General features: G+C 37.3%; 1 protein-coding gene across 6 annotated transcripts in view; it reads left to right on the forward strand.

Moving 5' to 3' along the window:
- Positions 1 to 19,209, forward strand: part of ULK4 (unc-51 like kinase 4) — a 541,913-nt gene that overhangs the window by 168,140 nt on the left and 354,564 nt on the right. For all 6 annotated transcript variants that reach the window (XM_036870501.1, XM_036870500.1, XM_036870504.1 and 3 more), the window contains 5 exons: positions 952 to 1,085; positions 2,465 to 2,586; positions 2,735 to 2,791; positions 16,350 to 16,401; positions 16,504 to 16,598. In XM_036870501.1, coding sequence (XP_036726396.1) covers positions 952 to 1,085; positions 2,465 to 2,586; positions 2,735 to 2,791; positions 16,350 to 16,401; positions 16,504 to 16,598 — 460 coding nt within the window. The remainder of the gene's footprint in view (positions 1 to 951; positions 1,086 to 2,464; positions 2,587 to 2,734; positions 2,792 to 16,349; positions 16,402 to 16,503; positions 16,599 to 19,209) is intronic.

Genomic DNA, 19,209 nt, shown 5'->3' on the forward strand with positions numbered 1-19,209 from the left:
GTATGTGTATTGTGTCCAGAACCACCCCTTTCCGGTTTATAGTGGAAGTTTTTGGAAGTTCTGAGAAGTAGAAGTTGGATGGGATGAGTGATTGCAACAGAGCTGGAGAGATGGATAATGGCAAGGGAGTCCAGCAAGGGAGATTGCTGTAAAGGGGCCTTTGAAGTCAGGGGACTCATTGCCTTTTAGAGAGTTTCGGGGACTAGGAACTTGGGGAGTGGGTCCAGCAAAGGGAAGGAAACGTGGGCCTAAAACTTTTCAACAATACCCTAAGTAACCAGACTGATGATTCAGTATGTCCCCTAGTTCTGGATTGGAGGCAGTTGGTTCAGAGATTGATATTTAATAAATGCCAATTGTTTGAAGAAGAAATAAGTTTATTGAGACAGATTTCATAAAACCAGTGGACAAATGGGCATGTGAAATCCAGATGTTCAGATAGTGTCTGCTATCTATATCACCCAGTGCTGAAATGAAACTTTTTCTTTGGATTTATATACACAGTTTAGTGAAAGAACTGGAATTTATGTGACTTGCCTGGGGTTCAGAGCAAGTTTAAGACTGATGACCAACACAAGTGCAGACAACTTGTGGTTCTACTCTGAATCTTCAAAACACCAAAGCCCTCTTCTCTCCAGACACTTTTGTTTGCCTTTCATCTGTCATCTGAAGAATGTGGTTTCCTTTCATGGGCCAGAGGCAAAGGAAGTCAGGGCATTGTTTTGTAATACATTGTCAGAGAGATTCAAAGTTGCCTTATTTTCTCTCTGCATAAATGTTTCGATTTTTCTAAGGCAAAAATAGACTGTGCTTGACAAGTTGCTCCAAATCTAAATGTCAACAAGATGGGGACTGTGCCCCCTGGAAACACTTGGCTTGGTGGCATGTTTGGGCAGGTGCTATCAACTGTTTTATCATGAGAGGTAATCTTTTGCATTTTGCTGTGTGTAGACTGGTGATGTACATCGAGAGAGACAGCAGAAAGACCACTCCAGGCAAGGAACAGCAAAGCGGCAGTGAGTACCTGTCCAAATGCCTGGACCTGCTCATCTGTCACATCGTGCAGGAACTGCCGCGAATCCTGGGTAAATTGGAGTCTCGTCCTCAGGCCCCTTGCTGCTTACCTTTCTGCGACTTGGCATTTCGGCATCATTTCTTTTTTTGTTCTTGCCAGTCTGTGTTTTGCAGGCAAGTGCAATGACACTTTTTCTTGAATGTGTAGTTTCAAAATGTGCCTTATCTGTTTTCATAATTATTTTGTATCAGTGACATGAATGAGGCAATGAGCAGGCTAACAGTTACATTGAGTGTCATCTAGCAGTTTTGGAAAATAGAAGGAAAGCATTTTAATTGGTTAAAATTGGACTTAGGCTATCATTTTAGGTAACTTTTCTCAAGATTTCTCTCTGCATAATTCTGAAGAAAAGCTTTTTCCTTCAGGTTATAGCCACAAATTTATTTTTTGTTAAAAAAATTTTAAATGTGTAGGCATTAACATTTAATATTAAAGAATTTTGATATTAAAGTTCAAAGTTTGAAAATTTCTTTGGTCTGAAAAAAAGATGAAAGTAATAATGATTTGCAAAGGATGTCTATTACAGCTAACAAAATTGGTTATTCCACTGTTATTTACAGACATGAAAATAATCTAAGGAATGCGTACGTTTAGTTTAAATCTCATTCCATGCTTTTCCAGAAGATGTAGCTATAAACCAGAAATGTTTAAAATGTTAAATTTGACCCAACCCGTTATGGTAAAAGCTATTTAGACGCAGAAATTCAGAATATTAAATCAAAGTAATGAAAATATCTTCATGGCTGATTTGACAGTAACTTTTTGCTCCTTACTAATACTGTGGGAGATTTTTGCCTGTTAATGACTGAAAATAGAGCATTTCAAAATTTATTTGGATTGTAACCTTTTTAAAATCTGCAAACCAAAGGCCATGAGCTGGTCAATTGGTAGTTGAGTTTCTTATTACCTGACTCGTCCTATCTCAGGAGATGAGGTATTTAGGTATCCAACAAACAAGTTTTATTTATTATTGGACTTGCCATCCAATGAGCAGTATTAGGAATTGATATCTTATTACTACCATCCTGTTCTATTATTAAAAAATTCTGATCTATAATCTGTTCACTTGTAATTTTTTAATAACTTCTTTCTGTTTACAAAAGTAATGAGTGCTCATGGTTGAAATTCGGAAAGTGCAAAAAAAAAAATCATTTCTATTTTAAATTTCTAGGTGAGAGATCAATTTTATATCCATCCTGACCCCAGAGGCCACAACTTTCTGTTGTAATGTCAAGAGTTGTGAATAAAACAATGCAGCTTCTACCCACCTCTTTTATTTGGAGATTAATTGCTTCACTCAGCAATCCCATTAGTGTTCAACCCACAACCAGTGGTCCTTACGTATCTGTGGTCTCTAACCTCACGTGTGCTCTGGGGTGTGCTTCGCAGGTGACATTCTGAACGCCTTGGCGAACGTTTCTGGTCGTAAACACCCATCCACAGTTCAAGCGAAGCAGCTGAAGATGTGTCTCCCCCTCATGCCTATAGTGCTTCACCTCGTAATGTCTCAGGTATCATCCTGTTTGGAAAAAATGTATATAAATGTCACTCCCTTCTTTGTAAACTGGAGCTGAGAAACATCAACTCAGACAAAACATTTTCATTTTTCTTTTGTACATGGCTTTCAGGATTTAATCTGTGGAAACTTTCATCACACAGGTATTTCGACCTCAAGTTGTAACAGAAGAGTTCCTTTTCAGTTACGGAACTATTCTTGTGAGTAATGCTGAATTCTTCACGTTCCTAATAAAAATGTGGCTGTCTCTACTGTTTGTGGGATTTGGTGTCAAAATGAGGTAATTTAAAAATCTTAGTGGTATTTATTTGTCTCTAGGGAAGTGACCTTTTTATATTTTTATCTGTTGACTGTAAGAAAATTTGACATTTGGAGGAAAAATACATTCTCTCCTGATAATGCACTTTGTTCAGAGACAGACCCAAATAGCGTAAATAAGTCCATAGAAAACATTTTCATAGATTTTGATATTAAACATCATGAAAAAATTTAAAATAATAAATTAAAAAATTTTTATATATTTATATTTAAAGTGTGCACTTTGATACACTTTGATATGTGCACCCCTACGTTTATAGCACCACTGTTTACAACAACCAGGACATAGAAACAACCTAAATGTCCATGGACAGAAGAATGGATAAAGAAGATGTGGTACATACATACAATGGAGTATTACTCAGCCATAAAAAAGAATGAAATAATGCCATTTGCAGCAACAGGGGTGGACCTAGAGAGATTATCATATTAAGCAAAGTCAGTCAGACAGACAAATATCATATGATACTGCATATATGTGGAATCTAAAAAAAATGATACAAATGAACTTATTTACAAAACAGAAACAGAATCACAGACATAGAAAACAAATTTATAGTTACCAAAGGGGAAGGTAGGGGAGGGATAAATCAGGAGTTTGGGATTAACATATACACACTAATATTTAGAAAATAGATAACCAGAAAGGGCCTACTGTATAGCACAGGGAACTGTATTTAGTATCTTAAAATAACCTATAATGGAAAAGAATCTGAAAGAGAACAGATTTATACATATATAAAAAATGGAATTCTGGGAATATAGTATCATTTACTTTGGCTAACATTGTTGAGTTTTGTGCAGTGTCTCTTTTTGTGATGGTATTTCTCTAACTTGAGCTCAATTTTTTTATTTTTGAGCTCAATCTAACCTTGCCTTTAATTTTGATGAGATGAGTAACAATGAAAAACAAATCATCATATTATCTTTCACTTTGATTTTTGCTCACAAAAAATAGTCTCTTTGTTCAAGTTGTGGCTCGTGAATTATGTTATCTTCTTCCCTTGCCTGGAATAGTTACAGTATGTACTGTTGATAAAATGGGGAGCTGTACAAAGGGAAAACTAAGACATTGGTCACACAGCATCTTTGGTCTTACTTTGATATTAATAATAAACAGTGAACGGAGATTTTCAAAATGTCATGTCATATAGGTATCTAGTTAAAATGAAGTAAACATCTCAATTTTACTGCTTGTTTGGAATAAAAAAAAAAATGATTGCCACCCACAAGTGAGAATATAGTTTCCTAGAAGAGTCATCATACGGTGAAGTATGATGTTTTGAAGTATGAATGTTGAGTAGAGAGGTCACTGATTTTTGTAAGCAGTGTGTTTAGTCAGTGCAGTGCGGGTCCTTTTGTACTCATTTTCAAAGTGTTATCATCCTTGAGTCCGAATTCTACAAAGCACATAATTTTCGTAGCACATTCATGAATTTGAAAATTATTAGAATTTTGTCTGCCACCTCCTTTAATTTGCTTTTTAATCATTTTAAAGGACAATGTGGGCATCATTTTTAGCAGAACTATAATTCTATATTTGTAACTCCATTGCACTAACATATTGATGCCTGAAAATAGTAATTTTGCCCTTGTAGCCCACCTTGGAATATTTTGGCACAGTGATTGTTTGGGACAGATATAATTGTGTTCATTCTCTTATTTTTTCTCATGTGTAGTACTTTTCTCTGCCTACATTAACTGAGTACAGTTTAGGTTTTCAAGGAACTACCAAGTGTCTCCAACATAAAAGTCTTTGTGGACTTTCAGGAATTACAGATATGTCTCTTAGGGAGACCTCATCTGCTCCATGTAATTCATCGGCTTCCACTGAGAAAGGGCCTCCTCATCTTCTTCTCCCAGGAGTGGGTGTACCCTTTGAAGGTTGGGGGTGTTCTGTAGGGCTCTGTATGGGTTTTCTTAACAAAAGCACTTTCAGGGGATGCAAAATAACTTGCCTAGTTCAAAGGTAATTGTGCTACTGAAAATTCTTTAGCAGTCTTTTCCCTGATAATGTCGCTCAAGTACTGGGAGTTTATACACATAATGAAAAAGGTCTTTTGGCTCTCTTGGGACCATTTTCCTGGTTTGAGTCATGGCCAGTCCCAGAAATCTTTTGTTGTTTTTCTTACCTCATCTGTTATTTGGCCTTAGCAGTGTGTTCATCTTTCTTTACTCGGCGTTGATGGCACTGATGAGACACTAGTCCAGGGACAGTAGTATTGGCTAAAATCAAGGACCTGGATTTAGTTACCCACCCAGCTCTAGTGTATGTTATGATGAACCGTTGAGAGTTAGATGTTGCTTCTGTGAGTTGATTCACAGTCTACTCAGAAGATGCCACAAATATTGTTGAAGTCACAGTGCCCCTCTGGTGCCGGAGGCATAGGCAACTCCCCGGCAGCCTACAGCCCCTTAGAAGTTCATGGTGCAGATTTGCACAGTAAAGCCTCTTGAGTTTTCTGCTTTAAAAGAATTACTTTACATTTTGCATAGGAAAGGCTTTCCTGAAGTTGTTTGAGAGGTTTTGGGTTTGTTTGTTTGTTTGTTTTGGGGGGGTGGTGGGAAGGCTGCACAACTATAAATGTTTGTAGGCCAGTGTGCAGAATGGCTTTGTGGAACTGGCCAGGGCACAGTGCTTCTGCTGTTCTGGTGGCCTGAGGGACCAGACCATTCATGTGTATACCCTTAGCACTGTGTTGTGAAAGCCCTATTGTTCTACCTGCAGGTAAATATTAGTTTTAGTGTTTCTCAAAATATGTCTGGTTGAGTAGCTACTGTATTATGGCAGGCCCATTGTCCTTTTATATTTAAAAAATACACCTCAATTTGAGGTATTCAAGCTTGGTCCACCTTTAGTAGCTGTATACTTGGACTTCTGCTGAAGGAGCTCTCCAGGAACTGCTGGCCTGCCTCAGGTGGTGTGGGGACAGCAGTCAGGGTTGGTATGATCTCCCCTCATTAGAAGGGTCCTGAAGGCACAGGCTGGAGGGGGCATTGGAATTGTGCTTCCCATTGGCTTCAGTTTTCCTACTGGCACCAGACATGGTTTGCCTGTTAACCTATAGACATCTTTTATCTTTTTGGTAGAAAAATTCAGGGTACTTCTTATATGGAGACATGAGTAGAGGAATTAACTTTTTGTAAACACTTCTTCTTCCCCAAGTAAAATGAAGTTTTGGTCTCCTTATGTTTTAAAGAGGCAAATGTTTGGAAGCAATTTAACAGGGCACTTTTAAACCATTATTAAGCTTTCAAAGGGTCCAGGCCAAAGAGGACTACATAGCTGATAATTTCTATTTTCACTTCTTATTGGCAGAAGCAATGTGCCATTGTATCTGCCTCCCTCTCCAGTAAAAAAAAAAAAAAGTACCCCTAGGGACACTTTTAGCAGTGAAGCATCTAGGGAAGTGCTACGAAGAAGTTCCGCGGTTAATTTCTCCATAGTTCTTTCGAGCCTCTGTTGAATTGGGCTGAGAAACAGGAAATAATGACATGAAGGAAATCTGTTTGAGAACTCATGATGTGTATTATCCTGATGTTCACTGTGTTTCTTGTGTCCTTCTGAAAGTGCTCTTGATTAATGAGCTGAGGAAGAGGACTTTGTTCTTAAGTTCTGGCCTCATCAGTTTATAAAAGTACAGTGGTTGTGTGGTGGTTATAGTTTTCTACAAAAAGACATCAAAATTCAAATTTTCAAATGAAAGAAATGATAAAATTATTGTGATTTTTCACATAAGAATATGATTACAATCTCTGTCATTGATAAATCTTCACTTATCCTGGGCGTTGGGATGATTATTAAAAGACATACTCCTGCCCTCTGCAGATTTTTATTTATTTAACTTTATTTTTTTGGCTGCACTGTGCAGCTTGTGGGATCTTAGTTCCCTGACCAGGGATTGAACCCGTGCCCCCTGCAGTGGAAGCTCTGGGTCCTAACCACTGGACTGCCAGGGAATTCCCTGCAGATTTTTATTTTAAGTGAATGTTGTTTTGTTGATAGATTGTGACTTCACTTGTAGCAGATAAAGCAGAGAGAGTGAGTGTACTCTTGTATTTTTAAAAATATACTATATAATTATTTTTTTAAAACATCTTTATTGGAGTATAATTGCTTTACAATGGTGTGTTAGTTTCTGCTCACTATATACTTATTCATTGCCACACGAATGTTCTTGTTGTAAGGTTTTTTTCCTTTCTTTTCCTTTTTTCTTTTCTTTTCTTTTTTTTTTTTTTTTTTAAATACAGACCCTGAATTGATATACCCACCTTGCTTTGAGAGCTTATTCTCAGCTTCTCTGAAGTACTGAATAGTAATGCAGGGCACTGGTCTGCCCTGGAGGCACAGCTTTCCCTTTTTCTCTCTAGATAGGGCCATTTTTCTGCCCCACAGTAAGTGCCCATCCTATTTGTTCCCCTGCTAAACTCCCAGCTTTGAAGCTCACACCCTTAGAAGATGCCCCATGTACTGTGGTCATCTACAGATTTTTCTGGGTCATTGCTTCTCGCTCAGAGTCTTTTAGCACTGGGCTCACTGTCATTCTTAGAGAATCGGGTATCCCTGGGGAGGATCCTTCCAACACCTCAGCCTCTCAGCTCCTCGACCACCTCTCTCCCCATGAGCTTGTCTTTCCCACCCTCAGCTCCCTCCGCCCATGGCCTTATATTCAGCGGCACTGCTCTCTGGCTCCCACACCTAATTTTCAGCTCTCTAGCCCTGCTCCCCATATCCAGCAGCCTTTTAATTCCTCTGAGACTTAAATTGGCCTTTTACCACTTTGCACTCACCATCCTGCCCTCCCTGGGCCCAGTGACTTTTCACTTTACTCCGCTTAGAGACCCTGGTTCAACCCCTGTCCCTGCCACACACACCCGTAATCCCTTTCTTGTCTCTTCCTCCGTTGTCCTCCTCTGGCAAACCCAAGTCCTCGTTCAGTTTAATTCTCTACCTACCCCACCCCTGCTTTGAGTGACTAAATGTGGCTAGAGGAAAACACGACGAAAATAGCTGGTCTCACTTTAAATTCATGACTGCTCATCTCAAACAAGCCCTCTCTGCAGACTGGGACATCTAGTGCCTTTTCCTAATTTATACACCTTCGCGCTCACCTAGATGACTGTTCATACGTTCCCTCCTCTCCTTGAATCTGCAATGCCTCCTGCCCTGTCCTCACTCTCACCTGATTAATTCCTATTACACTGAGAATGAAGAAGAAGAAATAGATCCAAAGAGATTTAAATTGGTAAATCAATGAAACATTCATTAGGGATTTTTTAAAAAATTAAACTGGGGAAGTATAAGGAAGAAAATAAATTGAAAGAACCCTATAGTTTCACCATCTAGAAAACCCTTGTCGCTGTTAAAACAGGAAAAAAATTAATGCATGTGCATAGCTAGAAAATTCCAACAGTGCAGAAAAGCAGAAAATGAATAGTGAAAGCTTACCTCCTGGGCCAGTAGTCCTCCCCAAAGGGAGCCTCTGCGAGTGGTTCCTGTGATTTCTTCCTCGAAAATTTTTGTTCACATCTATGTTTGTATATTATCTATATATTCTTTAAAAAATTATATAGAAAGATCATACTATAAACACTGTTCTCCCTCTTCTTTCTTTACTTAAGTAAGCTATAGACATTTAAGTAGATTTATTGAAGTCAAAAGATCTTTTTATGAACTCTTTTCAACATCAAATCCATATTTATTCAGCAAAAGTTATGTGCCCATGTTGAAATTTTATGAAATTATTTCAGCCAAATTATTATGAAAAGCTTGCAGTGCCTCTTTTTATTATTTATTATGTTATTTTGTTGTTAGTCTTTTTTGTTTTAGTGATAGACTGAAAAAAAGAATTCAAGCATGTATAAAATATATGCTTATTAAAGAAAATGTAGAAAATTATAGAGATATTGGAAGAAAAAAATCACCTATAACTATCAATGGTTAACAACCATTGTTAACATATTGTTGTTTACTTAGTGTTTTCAATTCATGTATATGCATTTGTGCATAGAAATCTATGTATGTATAAGATATGTATATGATTTATACCAATACATGTAGTTGAAACTATGTTGTGTATATATAGATTTGTATTCTTTTTTCCATTTAACGTTGTATCATAACTATTTTCCCGTATCTTAAATTTTTTTTTCACATTTTAATGGCTACATACTGTCCCATCTGTATGAACTGTATACAGTTTGATATCATTTCAGTAAAGTTTAAAAATACTGAAACAAAGAATATAGTATTTAGAGACACACGTATATGTGGTAAAACTATTAAGAAATGCTGAGGAAATGATAAATTCATGACAGTGGTTATCTCTGGAGGAATAACAGGCAGGTGGGATGTGGGAAGCTCATGCAAAGAATTGGCAATATCTTAGTTCTTAACTCGAATGGTGGGTTTAAGAGTCTTTATTCTTTATAACATAAAATTTATCTATATATCTGCTTTTGTGTATGTTATATATAGTCTTTTTTTTTGAATTTTATTTTTTTATACAGCAGGTTCTTATTAGTCATAACTTTTATACACATCAGTGTATACATGTCAATCCCAAATGCCCAATTTTTTTTTCTAGGTTCCACATACATTCGTTAATATACGATATTTGTTTTTCTCTTTCTGACTGACTTCACTCCATATGATAGTCTCTAGATCCATTGACATCTCAACAAATGACCCAATTTCATTCCTTTTTATGGCTGAGTAATATTCCATTGTATATATGTACCACATCTTCTTTATCCATTCATCTGTCAATGGGCATTTAGGTTGCTTCCATGACCTGGCTATTGTAAATAGTGCTGCAATGAACATTGGGGTGCATGTGTCTTTTTGAATTACGGTTTTCTCTGGGTATATGCCCAGTAATGGGATTGCTGGATCACATGGTAATTCTATTTTTAGTTATTTAAGGAACCTCCATACTGTTCTCCATAGTGGCTGTATCAATTTACATTCCAAACACCAGTGCAAGAGGGTTCTCTTTTCTCCACACCCTCTCCAGCATTTGTTGTTTGTCGATTTTCTGATGATGCCCATTCTAACTGGTGTGAGGTGATACCTCATTGTAGTTTTTTTTTTTTTTAAGTTATACAATTTTTATTTATTTATTTATTTATTTATGGCTGTGTTGGGTCTTCGTTTCTGTGCGAGGGCTTTCTCTAGTTGCGGCAAGTGGGGGCCACTCTTCATCGCGGTGCGCAGGCCTTTCGTTATTGCGGCCTCTCTTGTTGCGGAGCACAGGCTCCAGACGCGCAGGCTCAGTAATTGTGGCTCACGGGCCTAGTTGCTCCGTGGCATGTGGGATCTTCCCAGACCAGGGCTGGAACCTGTATCCCCTGCATTGGCAGGCAGATTCTCAACCACTGCGCCACCAGGGAAGCCCCCTCATTGTAGTTTTGATTTGCATTTCTCTAATAATTAGTGATGTTGAGCAGCTTTTCATGGGCTTCTTGGCCATCTATATGTCTTCTTTGGAGAAATGTCTATTTAGGTCTTCTGCCCATTTTTGGATTGGGTTGTTTGTTTTTTTAATATTGAGCTGCACGAGCTGTTTATATATTTTGGACATTAATCCTTTGTCCACTGATTTGTTTGCAAATATTTTCTCCCATTCTGAGGGTTGTCTTTTTGTCTTGTTTATGGTTTCCTTTGCTGTGCAAAAGCCTTTAAGTTTCATTAGGTCCCATGTGTTTATTTTTGTTTTTATTTCCATTTCTCTAGGAGCTGGGTCAAAAAGGATCTTGCTGTGATTTATGTCATACAGTGTTCTGCCTATGTTTTCCTCTAGGAGTTTGATAGTGTCTGGCCTTACATTTAGGTCTTTAATCCATTTTGAGTTTATTTTTGTGTATGGTGTTAGGGAGTGTTCTAATTTCATACTTTTTACATGTAGCTGTCCAGTTTTCCCAGCACCCCTTATTGAAGAGGCTGTCTTTTCTCCACTGTATATGCTTGCCTCCTTTATCAAAGATAAGGTGACCATATGTGCATGGGTTTATCTCTGGGCTTTCTATCCTGTTCCATTTATCTATGTTTCTGTTTTTGTGCCAGTACCATACTGTCTTGATTACTGTAGCTTTGTAGTATAGTCTGAAGTCAGGGAGCCTGATTCCACCAGCTCCATTTTTCGTTCTCAAGATTGCTTTGGCTATTCGGGGTCTTTTGTGTTTCCATACAAATTGTGAAATTTTTTGTTCTAGTTCTGTGAAAAATGCCAGTGGTAGTTTGATAGGGATTGCATTGAATCTGTAGATTGCTTTTGGTAGTAGAGACATTTTCACAATATTGATTCTTCCAATCTAAGAACGTGGTATATCTCTCCATCTGTCTGTATCATCTTTAATTTCTTTCATCAGTGTCTTATAGTTTTCTGCATACAGGTCTTTTGTCTCCCTAGGTAGGTTTATTCCTAGGTATTTTATTCTTTTTGTTGCAGTGGTAAATGGGAGTGTTTCCTTAATTTCTCTTTCAGATTTTTCATCATTAGTGTGTAGGAATGCAAGAGATTTCTATGCATTAATTTTGTATCCTGCAACTTTACCAAATTCATTGATTAGCTCTAGTAGTTTTCTGGTGGCATCTTTAGGATTCTCTATGTATAGTATCATGTCATCTGCAAACAGTGACAGTTTTACTTCTTCTTTTCCAATTTGTATTCCTTTTATTTCTTTTTCTTCTCTGATTGCCATGGCTAGGACTTCCAAAACTCTGTTGAATAATAGTGGTGAGAGTGGACATCCTTATCTTGTTCCTGATCTTAGAGGAAATGCTTTCAGTTTTTCACCATTGAGAATCATGTTTGCTGTGGGTTTCTCATATATGACCTTTATTATTTTGAGGTAGGTTCCCTCTATGCCCACTTCCTGGAGAGTTTTTATCATAAGTGGGTGTTGAATTTTGTCAAAAACTTTTTCTACATCTATTGAGATGATCATATGGATTTTATTTTTCAATTTGTTAATATGGTGTGTCACATTGATTGATTTGCGTATATTGAAGAATCCTTGCATCCCTGGGATAAATCCCACTTGATCATAGTGTATGATCCTTTTAATGTGTTGTTGGATTCTGTTTGCTAGTATTTTGTTGAGGATTTTTGCATCTATGTTCATGAGAGATATTGGTCTGTAATTTTCTTTTTTTTGTAGTATCTTTGTCTGGGTTTGGTATCAGGGTGATGGTGGTCTCATAGGATGAGTTTGGGAGTGTTCCTTCCTCTGCAATTTTTTGGAAGAGTTTGAGAAGGATGGGTGTTAGCTCTTCTCTAAATGTTTGATAGAATTCACCTGTGAAGCCATCTGGTCCTGGGCTTTTGTTTGTTGGAAGATTTTTAATCACAGTTTCAATTTCATTGCTTGTGACTGGTCTGTTCATATTTTCTGTTTCTTCCTGGTTCAGTCTTGCAAGGTTATACCTTTCTACACATTTGTCCATTTCTTCCAGGTTGTCCATTTTATTGGCATAGAGTTGCTTGTAGTAGTCTCTTAGGATGCTTTGTATTTCTGCTGTGTCTGTTGTAACTTCTCCTTTTTCGTTTCTAATTTTATTGATTTGAGTCCTCTCCCTCTTTTTCTTGATGAGTCTGGCTAATGGTTTATCAATTTTGTTTATCTTCTCAAAGAACCAACTTTTAGTTTTATTGATCTTTTCTGTTGTTTTCTTTGTTTCTATTTCATTTATTTCTGCTCTGATCTTTATGGTTTCTTTCCTTCTGCTACGTTTGGGTTTTGTTTGTTCTTCTTTCTCTAGTTCCTTTAGGTGTAAGATTAGATTGTTTATTTGAGATTTTTCTTGTTTCTTGAGGTAGGCTTGCATAGCTATAAACTTCCCTGTTAGAACTGCTTTTGCTGCATCCCATAGGTTTTGGATTGTCGTGTTTTCATTGTCATTTGTCTCTAGGTATTTTTTGATTTCCTCTTTGATTTCTTCAGTGACCTCTTGGTTATTTAGTAACGTATTGTTTAGCCTCCATGTGTTTGTGTTTTTTACCTTTATTTCCCTGTAATTCATTTCTAATCTCATAGTGTTTTGGTCAGACAAGATGCTTGATATGATTTCAATTTTCGTAAATTTACTGAGGCTTGACTTGTGACCCAAGAAGTGATCTATCCTGGAGAATGTTCCATGCGCACTTGTGAAGAAAGTGTAATCTGCTGTTTTTGGATGGAATGTCCTATAAATATCAATTAAATCTATCTGGTCTATTGTGTCATTTAAAGCTTCTGTTTCCTTGTTTACTTTCATTTTGGATGATCTGTCCATTGGTGTAAGTGAGGTATTAAAGTCCCCCACTATGATTGTGTTACTGTCGATTTCCTCTTTTATAGCTGTTAGCAGTTGCCTTATGTATTGAGGTGCTCCTATGTTGGGTGCATATATATTTATAATTTTTATATCTTTTTCTTGGATTGATCCCTTGATCATTATGTAGTGTCCTTCCTTGTCTCTTGTAACATTCTTTATTTTAAGGTCTATTTTATCTGATATGAGTATTGCTACTCCAGCTTTCTTTTGATTTCCATTTGCATGGAATATCTTTTTCCATCCCCTCACTTTCAGTCTGTATGTGTCCCTAGGTCTGAAGTGGGTCTCTTGTAGCCAGCATATATATGTGTCTTGTTTTTATATCCATTTAGTGAGTCTGTGTCTTTTGGTTGGAGCATTTAATCCATTGACATTTAAGGTAATTATCAATATGTATGTTCCTATGACCTTTTCTTAATTGTTTTGGGTTTGTTTTCTTCTCTTGTGTTTCCCACTTAGAGAAGTTCCTTTAGCATTTGTTGTAGAGCTGGTTTGGTGGTGCTGAATTCTCTTAGCTTTTGCTTGTCTGTAAAGCTTTTGATTTCTCCATCAAATCTGAATGAGATCCTTGCTGGGTAGAGTAATCTCGGTTGTAGGTTCTTCCTTTTCATCACTTTAAATATGTCATGCCACTCCCTTCTGGCTTGTAGAGTTTCTGCTGAGAAATCAGCTGTTAACCTTATGGGAGTTCCCTTGTATGTTATTTGTCGTTTTTCCCTTGCTGCTTTCAGTAATTTTTCTTTGTCTTTAATTTTTGCCAGTGTGATTACTATGTGTCTTGGCGTGTTTCTCCTTGGGTTTATCCTGTATGGGACTCTGCGTGCTCCCTGCACTTTGATGGCTATTTCCTTTCCCATGTTAGGGAAGTTTTCAACTGTAATCTCTTCAGATATTTTCTTGGGTCCTTTCTCTCTCTCTTCTCCCTCTGAGACCCCTATAATGCGAATGTTTTTGTGTTTAATGTTGTCCCAGAGGTCTCTTAGGCTGTCTTCATTTCTTTTCATTCTTTTTTCTTTAGTCTGTTCTGCAGCAGTGAATTCCACCATTCTGTCTTCCAGGTCACTTATCCATTCTTCTGCCTCAGGTATTCTGCTATTGATTCCTTCTAGTGTAGTTTTCATTTCAGTTATTGTATTGGTCATCTCTGTTTGTTTGTTCTTTAATTCTTCTAGGTCTTTGTTAAACATTTCTTGCATCTTTTCGATCTTTGCCTCCATTCTTTTTCCGAGGTCCTGGATCATCTTCACTATCATTATTCTGAATTCTTTTTCTGGAAGGTTGCCTATCTCCACTTCATTTAGTTGTTTTTCTGGGGTTTTTTCTTGTTCCTTCATCTGGTACGTAGCCCTCTGCCTTTTCGTCCTGTCTGTCTTTCTGTGAATGTGGTTTTCATTCCACAGGCTGCAGGATTGTAGTTCTTCTTGTTTCTGCTGTCTGCCCTCTGGTGGACGAGGCTATCTCTAGCTCACTTTTTAAAGGAAACAAACTCATATGTTTCCTAACTGATTCTATGTTTCATAATAAACTGGTAGGAACACTTTAGTAATTATGGTGAATTATTGGAGAGTCAGCATGAACTAGCTTGAGAGTGAAAAACTCCTGGGGGCTCAGTCTAAGGTAGGGCACACTTTGTGGGGTTTACCTCCAGAAGCTCCACGCAGTTCTCACATTAAAGATTGGGAAAAAATCTCATGTTTTTGACAGTCCAGTGGTTAAGACTCCACGCTTCCAATACAGGGGCTGCAGGTTTGATCCCTGGTCTGGGAACTAAGATCCCACATGCTGCTAGTGTTGGAGGGTCTCTTGCAGATATGGGGGGTGGTTGTGGCTCACCGTGGGGACAAGGACACTCTATAGTCTTTTATATTTACCAAAAATTTTAAGAAAATCATTGGATTATAGTAAGATCTATTGATATTTTCCACTCCAGGCTAATTGCTGACTTAATTATTTTTTATTCCAAGGCTATCTTATATTATATTTGCTATTTGTTATCATATCTAAAATATGATATATGTATTATTTTGTGAGCTAGGGGCAGGCACTCAGTTGCAGTGTCTCTGTGTATCACCAGCACAGGTGCTCTGCCTGTTATTAGCCAGGGCAGTGATGGTTTCATTCACATCGTGTTCACGGAGCACCCCTTCTGTTCGGAGCACTCAGTTGGGGTCTGGGAGGTTCACCCCAGGTTGTTCACAGCTGAGCTGCTCAGGCCTGCCTCTGAAACATTGTTGGGGGTCGTCCCACAGGGAGGCATGGGCATGGTGTGTGGGGCACAGTTAAGGGAGTTGGGGTTGGGGTACAAAGTATGTAGGAGGGTCTCAGAACAGTGGTGGATTTTGAAGACAGGCCTTTAACTGCTGCATCTTGATGCAGTACTGATGCTCAGGGTAGCTAAAGCTTGACCTCCCTTTGAGATGACTGTTTCTCCTGATTTAGTGCCATCCTCACTAATGTCCCAATGTACTGAGTGAGTAAGTGTGGCAGATTGGAAATGGTTTATGTGTCAAGTGGATTATCCTCACTTTAGCAGGTTGACCTTTCTGTGCTTATATTGCTATTGATTTTATTCTAACATTTAGTCTCACTGGTAGTGATTTGTATATTTAAAAATGATTATAGTTTATAGTGTATATATACTATTCATATGATCATGTTTAAAAACTATGATTATAGTGTTAATAATATGTATTTAGTACTTAATGCCTTCCATGAGTTATTTCATTAAGAATGATAGATAGAGTTTTGGGCAAAATGTTACTATTTTTTTTAAGGACTGTCATATAAATATTATTTATTTGCAGTTACCATTCATGTGTAGTGTAGAATTATCCAAGTTTTAAAAAAAATTTCTAATGACTTTTGTGCATTAACTCCATCAAGAGACTTTCTAAAAATATTATCTTTCTGCTTCTGGATAAAGAAATTAATGCCTACTTATCACATGAAATTTAGAAACTGTAGAAAAATATAATGAGAAGATAAAAATCACTTGATTCCTACTGCCTGGAGTTACTCATGGTGAACATCTATAGGATCATATATTCAGTTTTTTCTGTGCATGGTTCTTATATCAGAGCTATTTGAAAATCTCTATTTATTAACATTTTTATTTTTTACAGAGTCATATTAAATCAGTAGACTCAGGAGAAACTAACATAGATGGAGCCATAGGTGAGTAGACCATGGGACATTTTATATCTTTGCTTGAGGTATTTTGATATTATGATTTTGGACATGTAAATAAACATCTATAATAATTATCTGTATTTCTAGGACTGATGGCATCAGAAGAATTTATCAAGATCACCCTGTCGACTTTTGAAGCAGTGATACAGTATCCTGTTTTATTGAAAGACTATTGCTCTACGGTCAGTAGAAATCCCTTCCTTCCTTGTTGACTTGTTTTTGGTGGTTCTTTGCTCATTATTCTCTTTCCCTTCTGGTCCACACCTTACCCCCAGCATGCTCCTTCTTACTGCTTGCCTGATTATTGGTTGTAACCAACAGCGAAGACTCTCAGAACAGAGTTTCTCAACCTTGGACTGTGGGCATTTGGCGATGGACAGTTCCTTGCTGTGGGGGATGTCCCGGGCATTGTAGGATGTTCAGCAGCATCCCTGGCCTATACGTAGTAGATGAGGGTAGCACCCAGTCCAGCCCCCCTCGGTTGCAACAACCAAAAAGGTCTCTACACATTGCCAGATGTCTTCTGGGCAGCGAAATTGCCCCCATTTGAGAACCTGTGCCTTAGGGTGATCCTTAGGTGAGCTGAGTGATGACTTTAGAGGAGGGAGGAAAGTTTTGTGACTACGTTCTCATCAGCAGAAAGCCCTCAAGAAAAGGAGCCAGGTAAGACGAGGACCACAGCAATCATTTTCGTATTCTCTCTCCTGGTTCTAGGGGTTGACTTAGGTCAGCAAGGCAGTTATCACTCAGGGTCTTTGAGGAGGTACCAGTCAGTGGTGCCTGGGGCTGGAATCATCTTAAGGTCACTCCCTCACATGTCTGCCTCCAGCTGGGACTCTGCACGCATCTCTCTCCATCTCTGTGGGTCTCTCCAGCAGGGAGACTTCAGGGTGGCCCGACTTCTTACATGGCAGCTTAGGACTTTAATGATACATTCTCAAGAGAGAGGGGATAATTATTTTTTGAGGGTAGGAAATGTCTACCAGCTCTTTATGGTTGTTTTCAATATATTTATTATAAAATATAAAATACAGAAAAGTGTATTAAAGTGTGTGTAGTTTGATGACTAGTTGTAAAGCAAGTGCTCAAGAAATCACCACCCAGTTAAAAAAGAAAAACAAAACAGAATGTTACCATTCTGAGCCCTGAAGTCCCCTCAATCACAAATCCTTTCCTCCCTGGAGAGGGGACCACTAGCCTGACTTTCATAGTAATCACACCTGTGCATTCCTTTGTGGGCCTGTGCCTGCATTCTTAAACAATATAGGCTGGTTTTGCCTGCTTTTGCTCTTTGTTTCAATACAGTGTGTATTCATTTGTGACTTGGTTTTTTTTGCTCAGTGTTTGTAACATCCATGTTGTTAAGTATCTTTGTGCTTTTATTCTTCATGAGTGTGTAGTGTCCCATTGTAGAAATCTGAGTATATGAATATATCACATTTTACTTATTTATCGTTGATAGACGTTAGGCTATGTCTAGTATTTGGCATTTACAAACAATACTGCTATAGATATTCTTGCTTATGTATTTTGCTCCACATAAGCATGCATTATTTCTGGGGTACATACATAGGAATGGAATTAGTGGTTATAGGAAATATGCAAACTCAGTTTGTCTAGAAAGTGACTTTGTGTTTTCCAGAGAGGTGGTGCCAGTTTACTTTCACACCAGCACTGCAGGACCTCATGTCCTCATTCTTCCCAATTCTTGTTATTTCAGCCTTTTAAATGAATGGGTGTATAGTGATGTTTCACCATAGTTTTAAATTGTATAGTCAAGACTACTTATGAGGCTGAGTGGTTTTTCAAATGTTTACTGGCCACTTGGGAATAATCTTTTATGACGTGCTTGTCCACGTCTTTCTAAGATTTTGGTTTTCTTCTGTAGTTTTTCAAATTTATTGGCATAAAGAAGTTCATAGTATTTTGTTGCCAATTTTTCTTAGCATTTGTGTAATCTAATAATATAGCCTTTAAAAATATTTGCTATTTACTGTTATTCCTTCTTTTTCTTTTCTTGAACAATCTAACTCGAGGTTTCTTAGTTTTACTAACTTTATCAAAGAGCCAGCCAGTGTTCAGTTTTGCTTATCTCCTACATACTATATGTTTCTTTTCTATTTTATTAATTTCTGTTCTGTTTGCTTAATTTTGTTCTAATTTTGTTAATTTCTGTTCTGTTTCCTTCCTTTCTCCTTTCTTTGGATTTATTATGCATTCTTTTTCTAACTTTTTGAGATAAATAGTTGATTTTTTAAAATATTTCTTCCTTTCTAACATATGCATTGAAGATCGTGTCTCCTAAATACTGCTTTAGCTGCATTCCACAAGTGTTGGTATGTAGCATTTTTGGTATCTTTCAGTTAAAATATTTGCTTTCATTCATGGGTTATTAAGATAAATACATTTTCAAACATATGGGCACTTTTTAGTTTTTTTTAATAATTGATTCCTGATTTAATTGCGTTGAAGTTAGAGAAATACTCTAATTTCAGTCTATTGAAATTTATTAAGACTTGCTTCATAGTCCATTACAAAATTTTTTGGTAGATGTTCTGTATGTGTTTGGAAAGAATAGGTATTTTGCAATTCTTAGGTGCAGTATTCAGTTATATGTCCATTAGGTTAAATTTATTAGTTATCTTGTTCAAATCTTTTCTATCTTTATTAATTTTTGTCTGTTTGTCCTAGAAATTACTAAGAGAAGTGTTTCTAAATCTCCTTTAAGGCTATTATGAATTTGTTTATTCTTGTGTAGTTCTGTAGTTTTTGTTTTATATATTTTGAAGCCAT

The sequence above is a fragment of the Balaenoptera musculus genome, chromosome 11 (genome assembly GCF_009873245.2).
Source record: "Balaenoptera musculus isolate JJ_BM4_2016_0621 chromosome 11, mBalMus1.pri.v3, whole genome shotgun sequence".
Classification (NCBI taxonomy): Eukaryota; Metazoa; Chordata; class Mammalia; order Artiodactyla; family Balaenopteridae; genus Balaenoptera; species Balaenoptera musculus.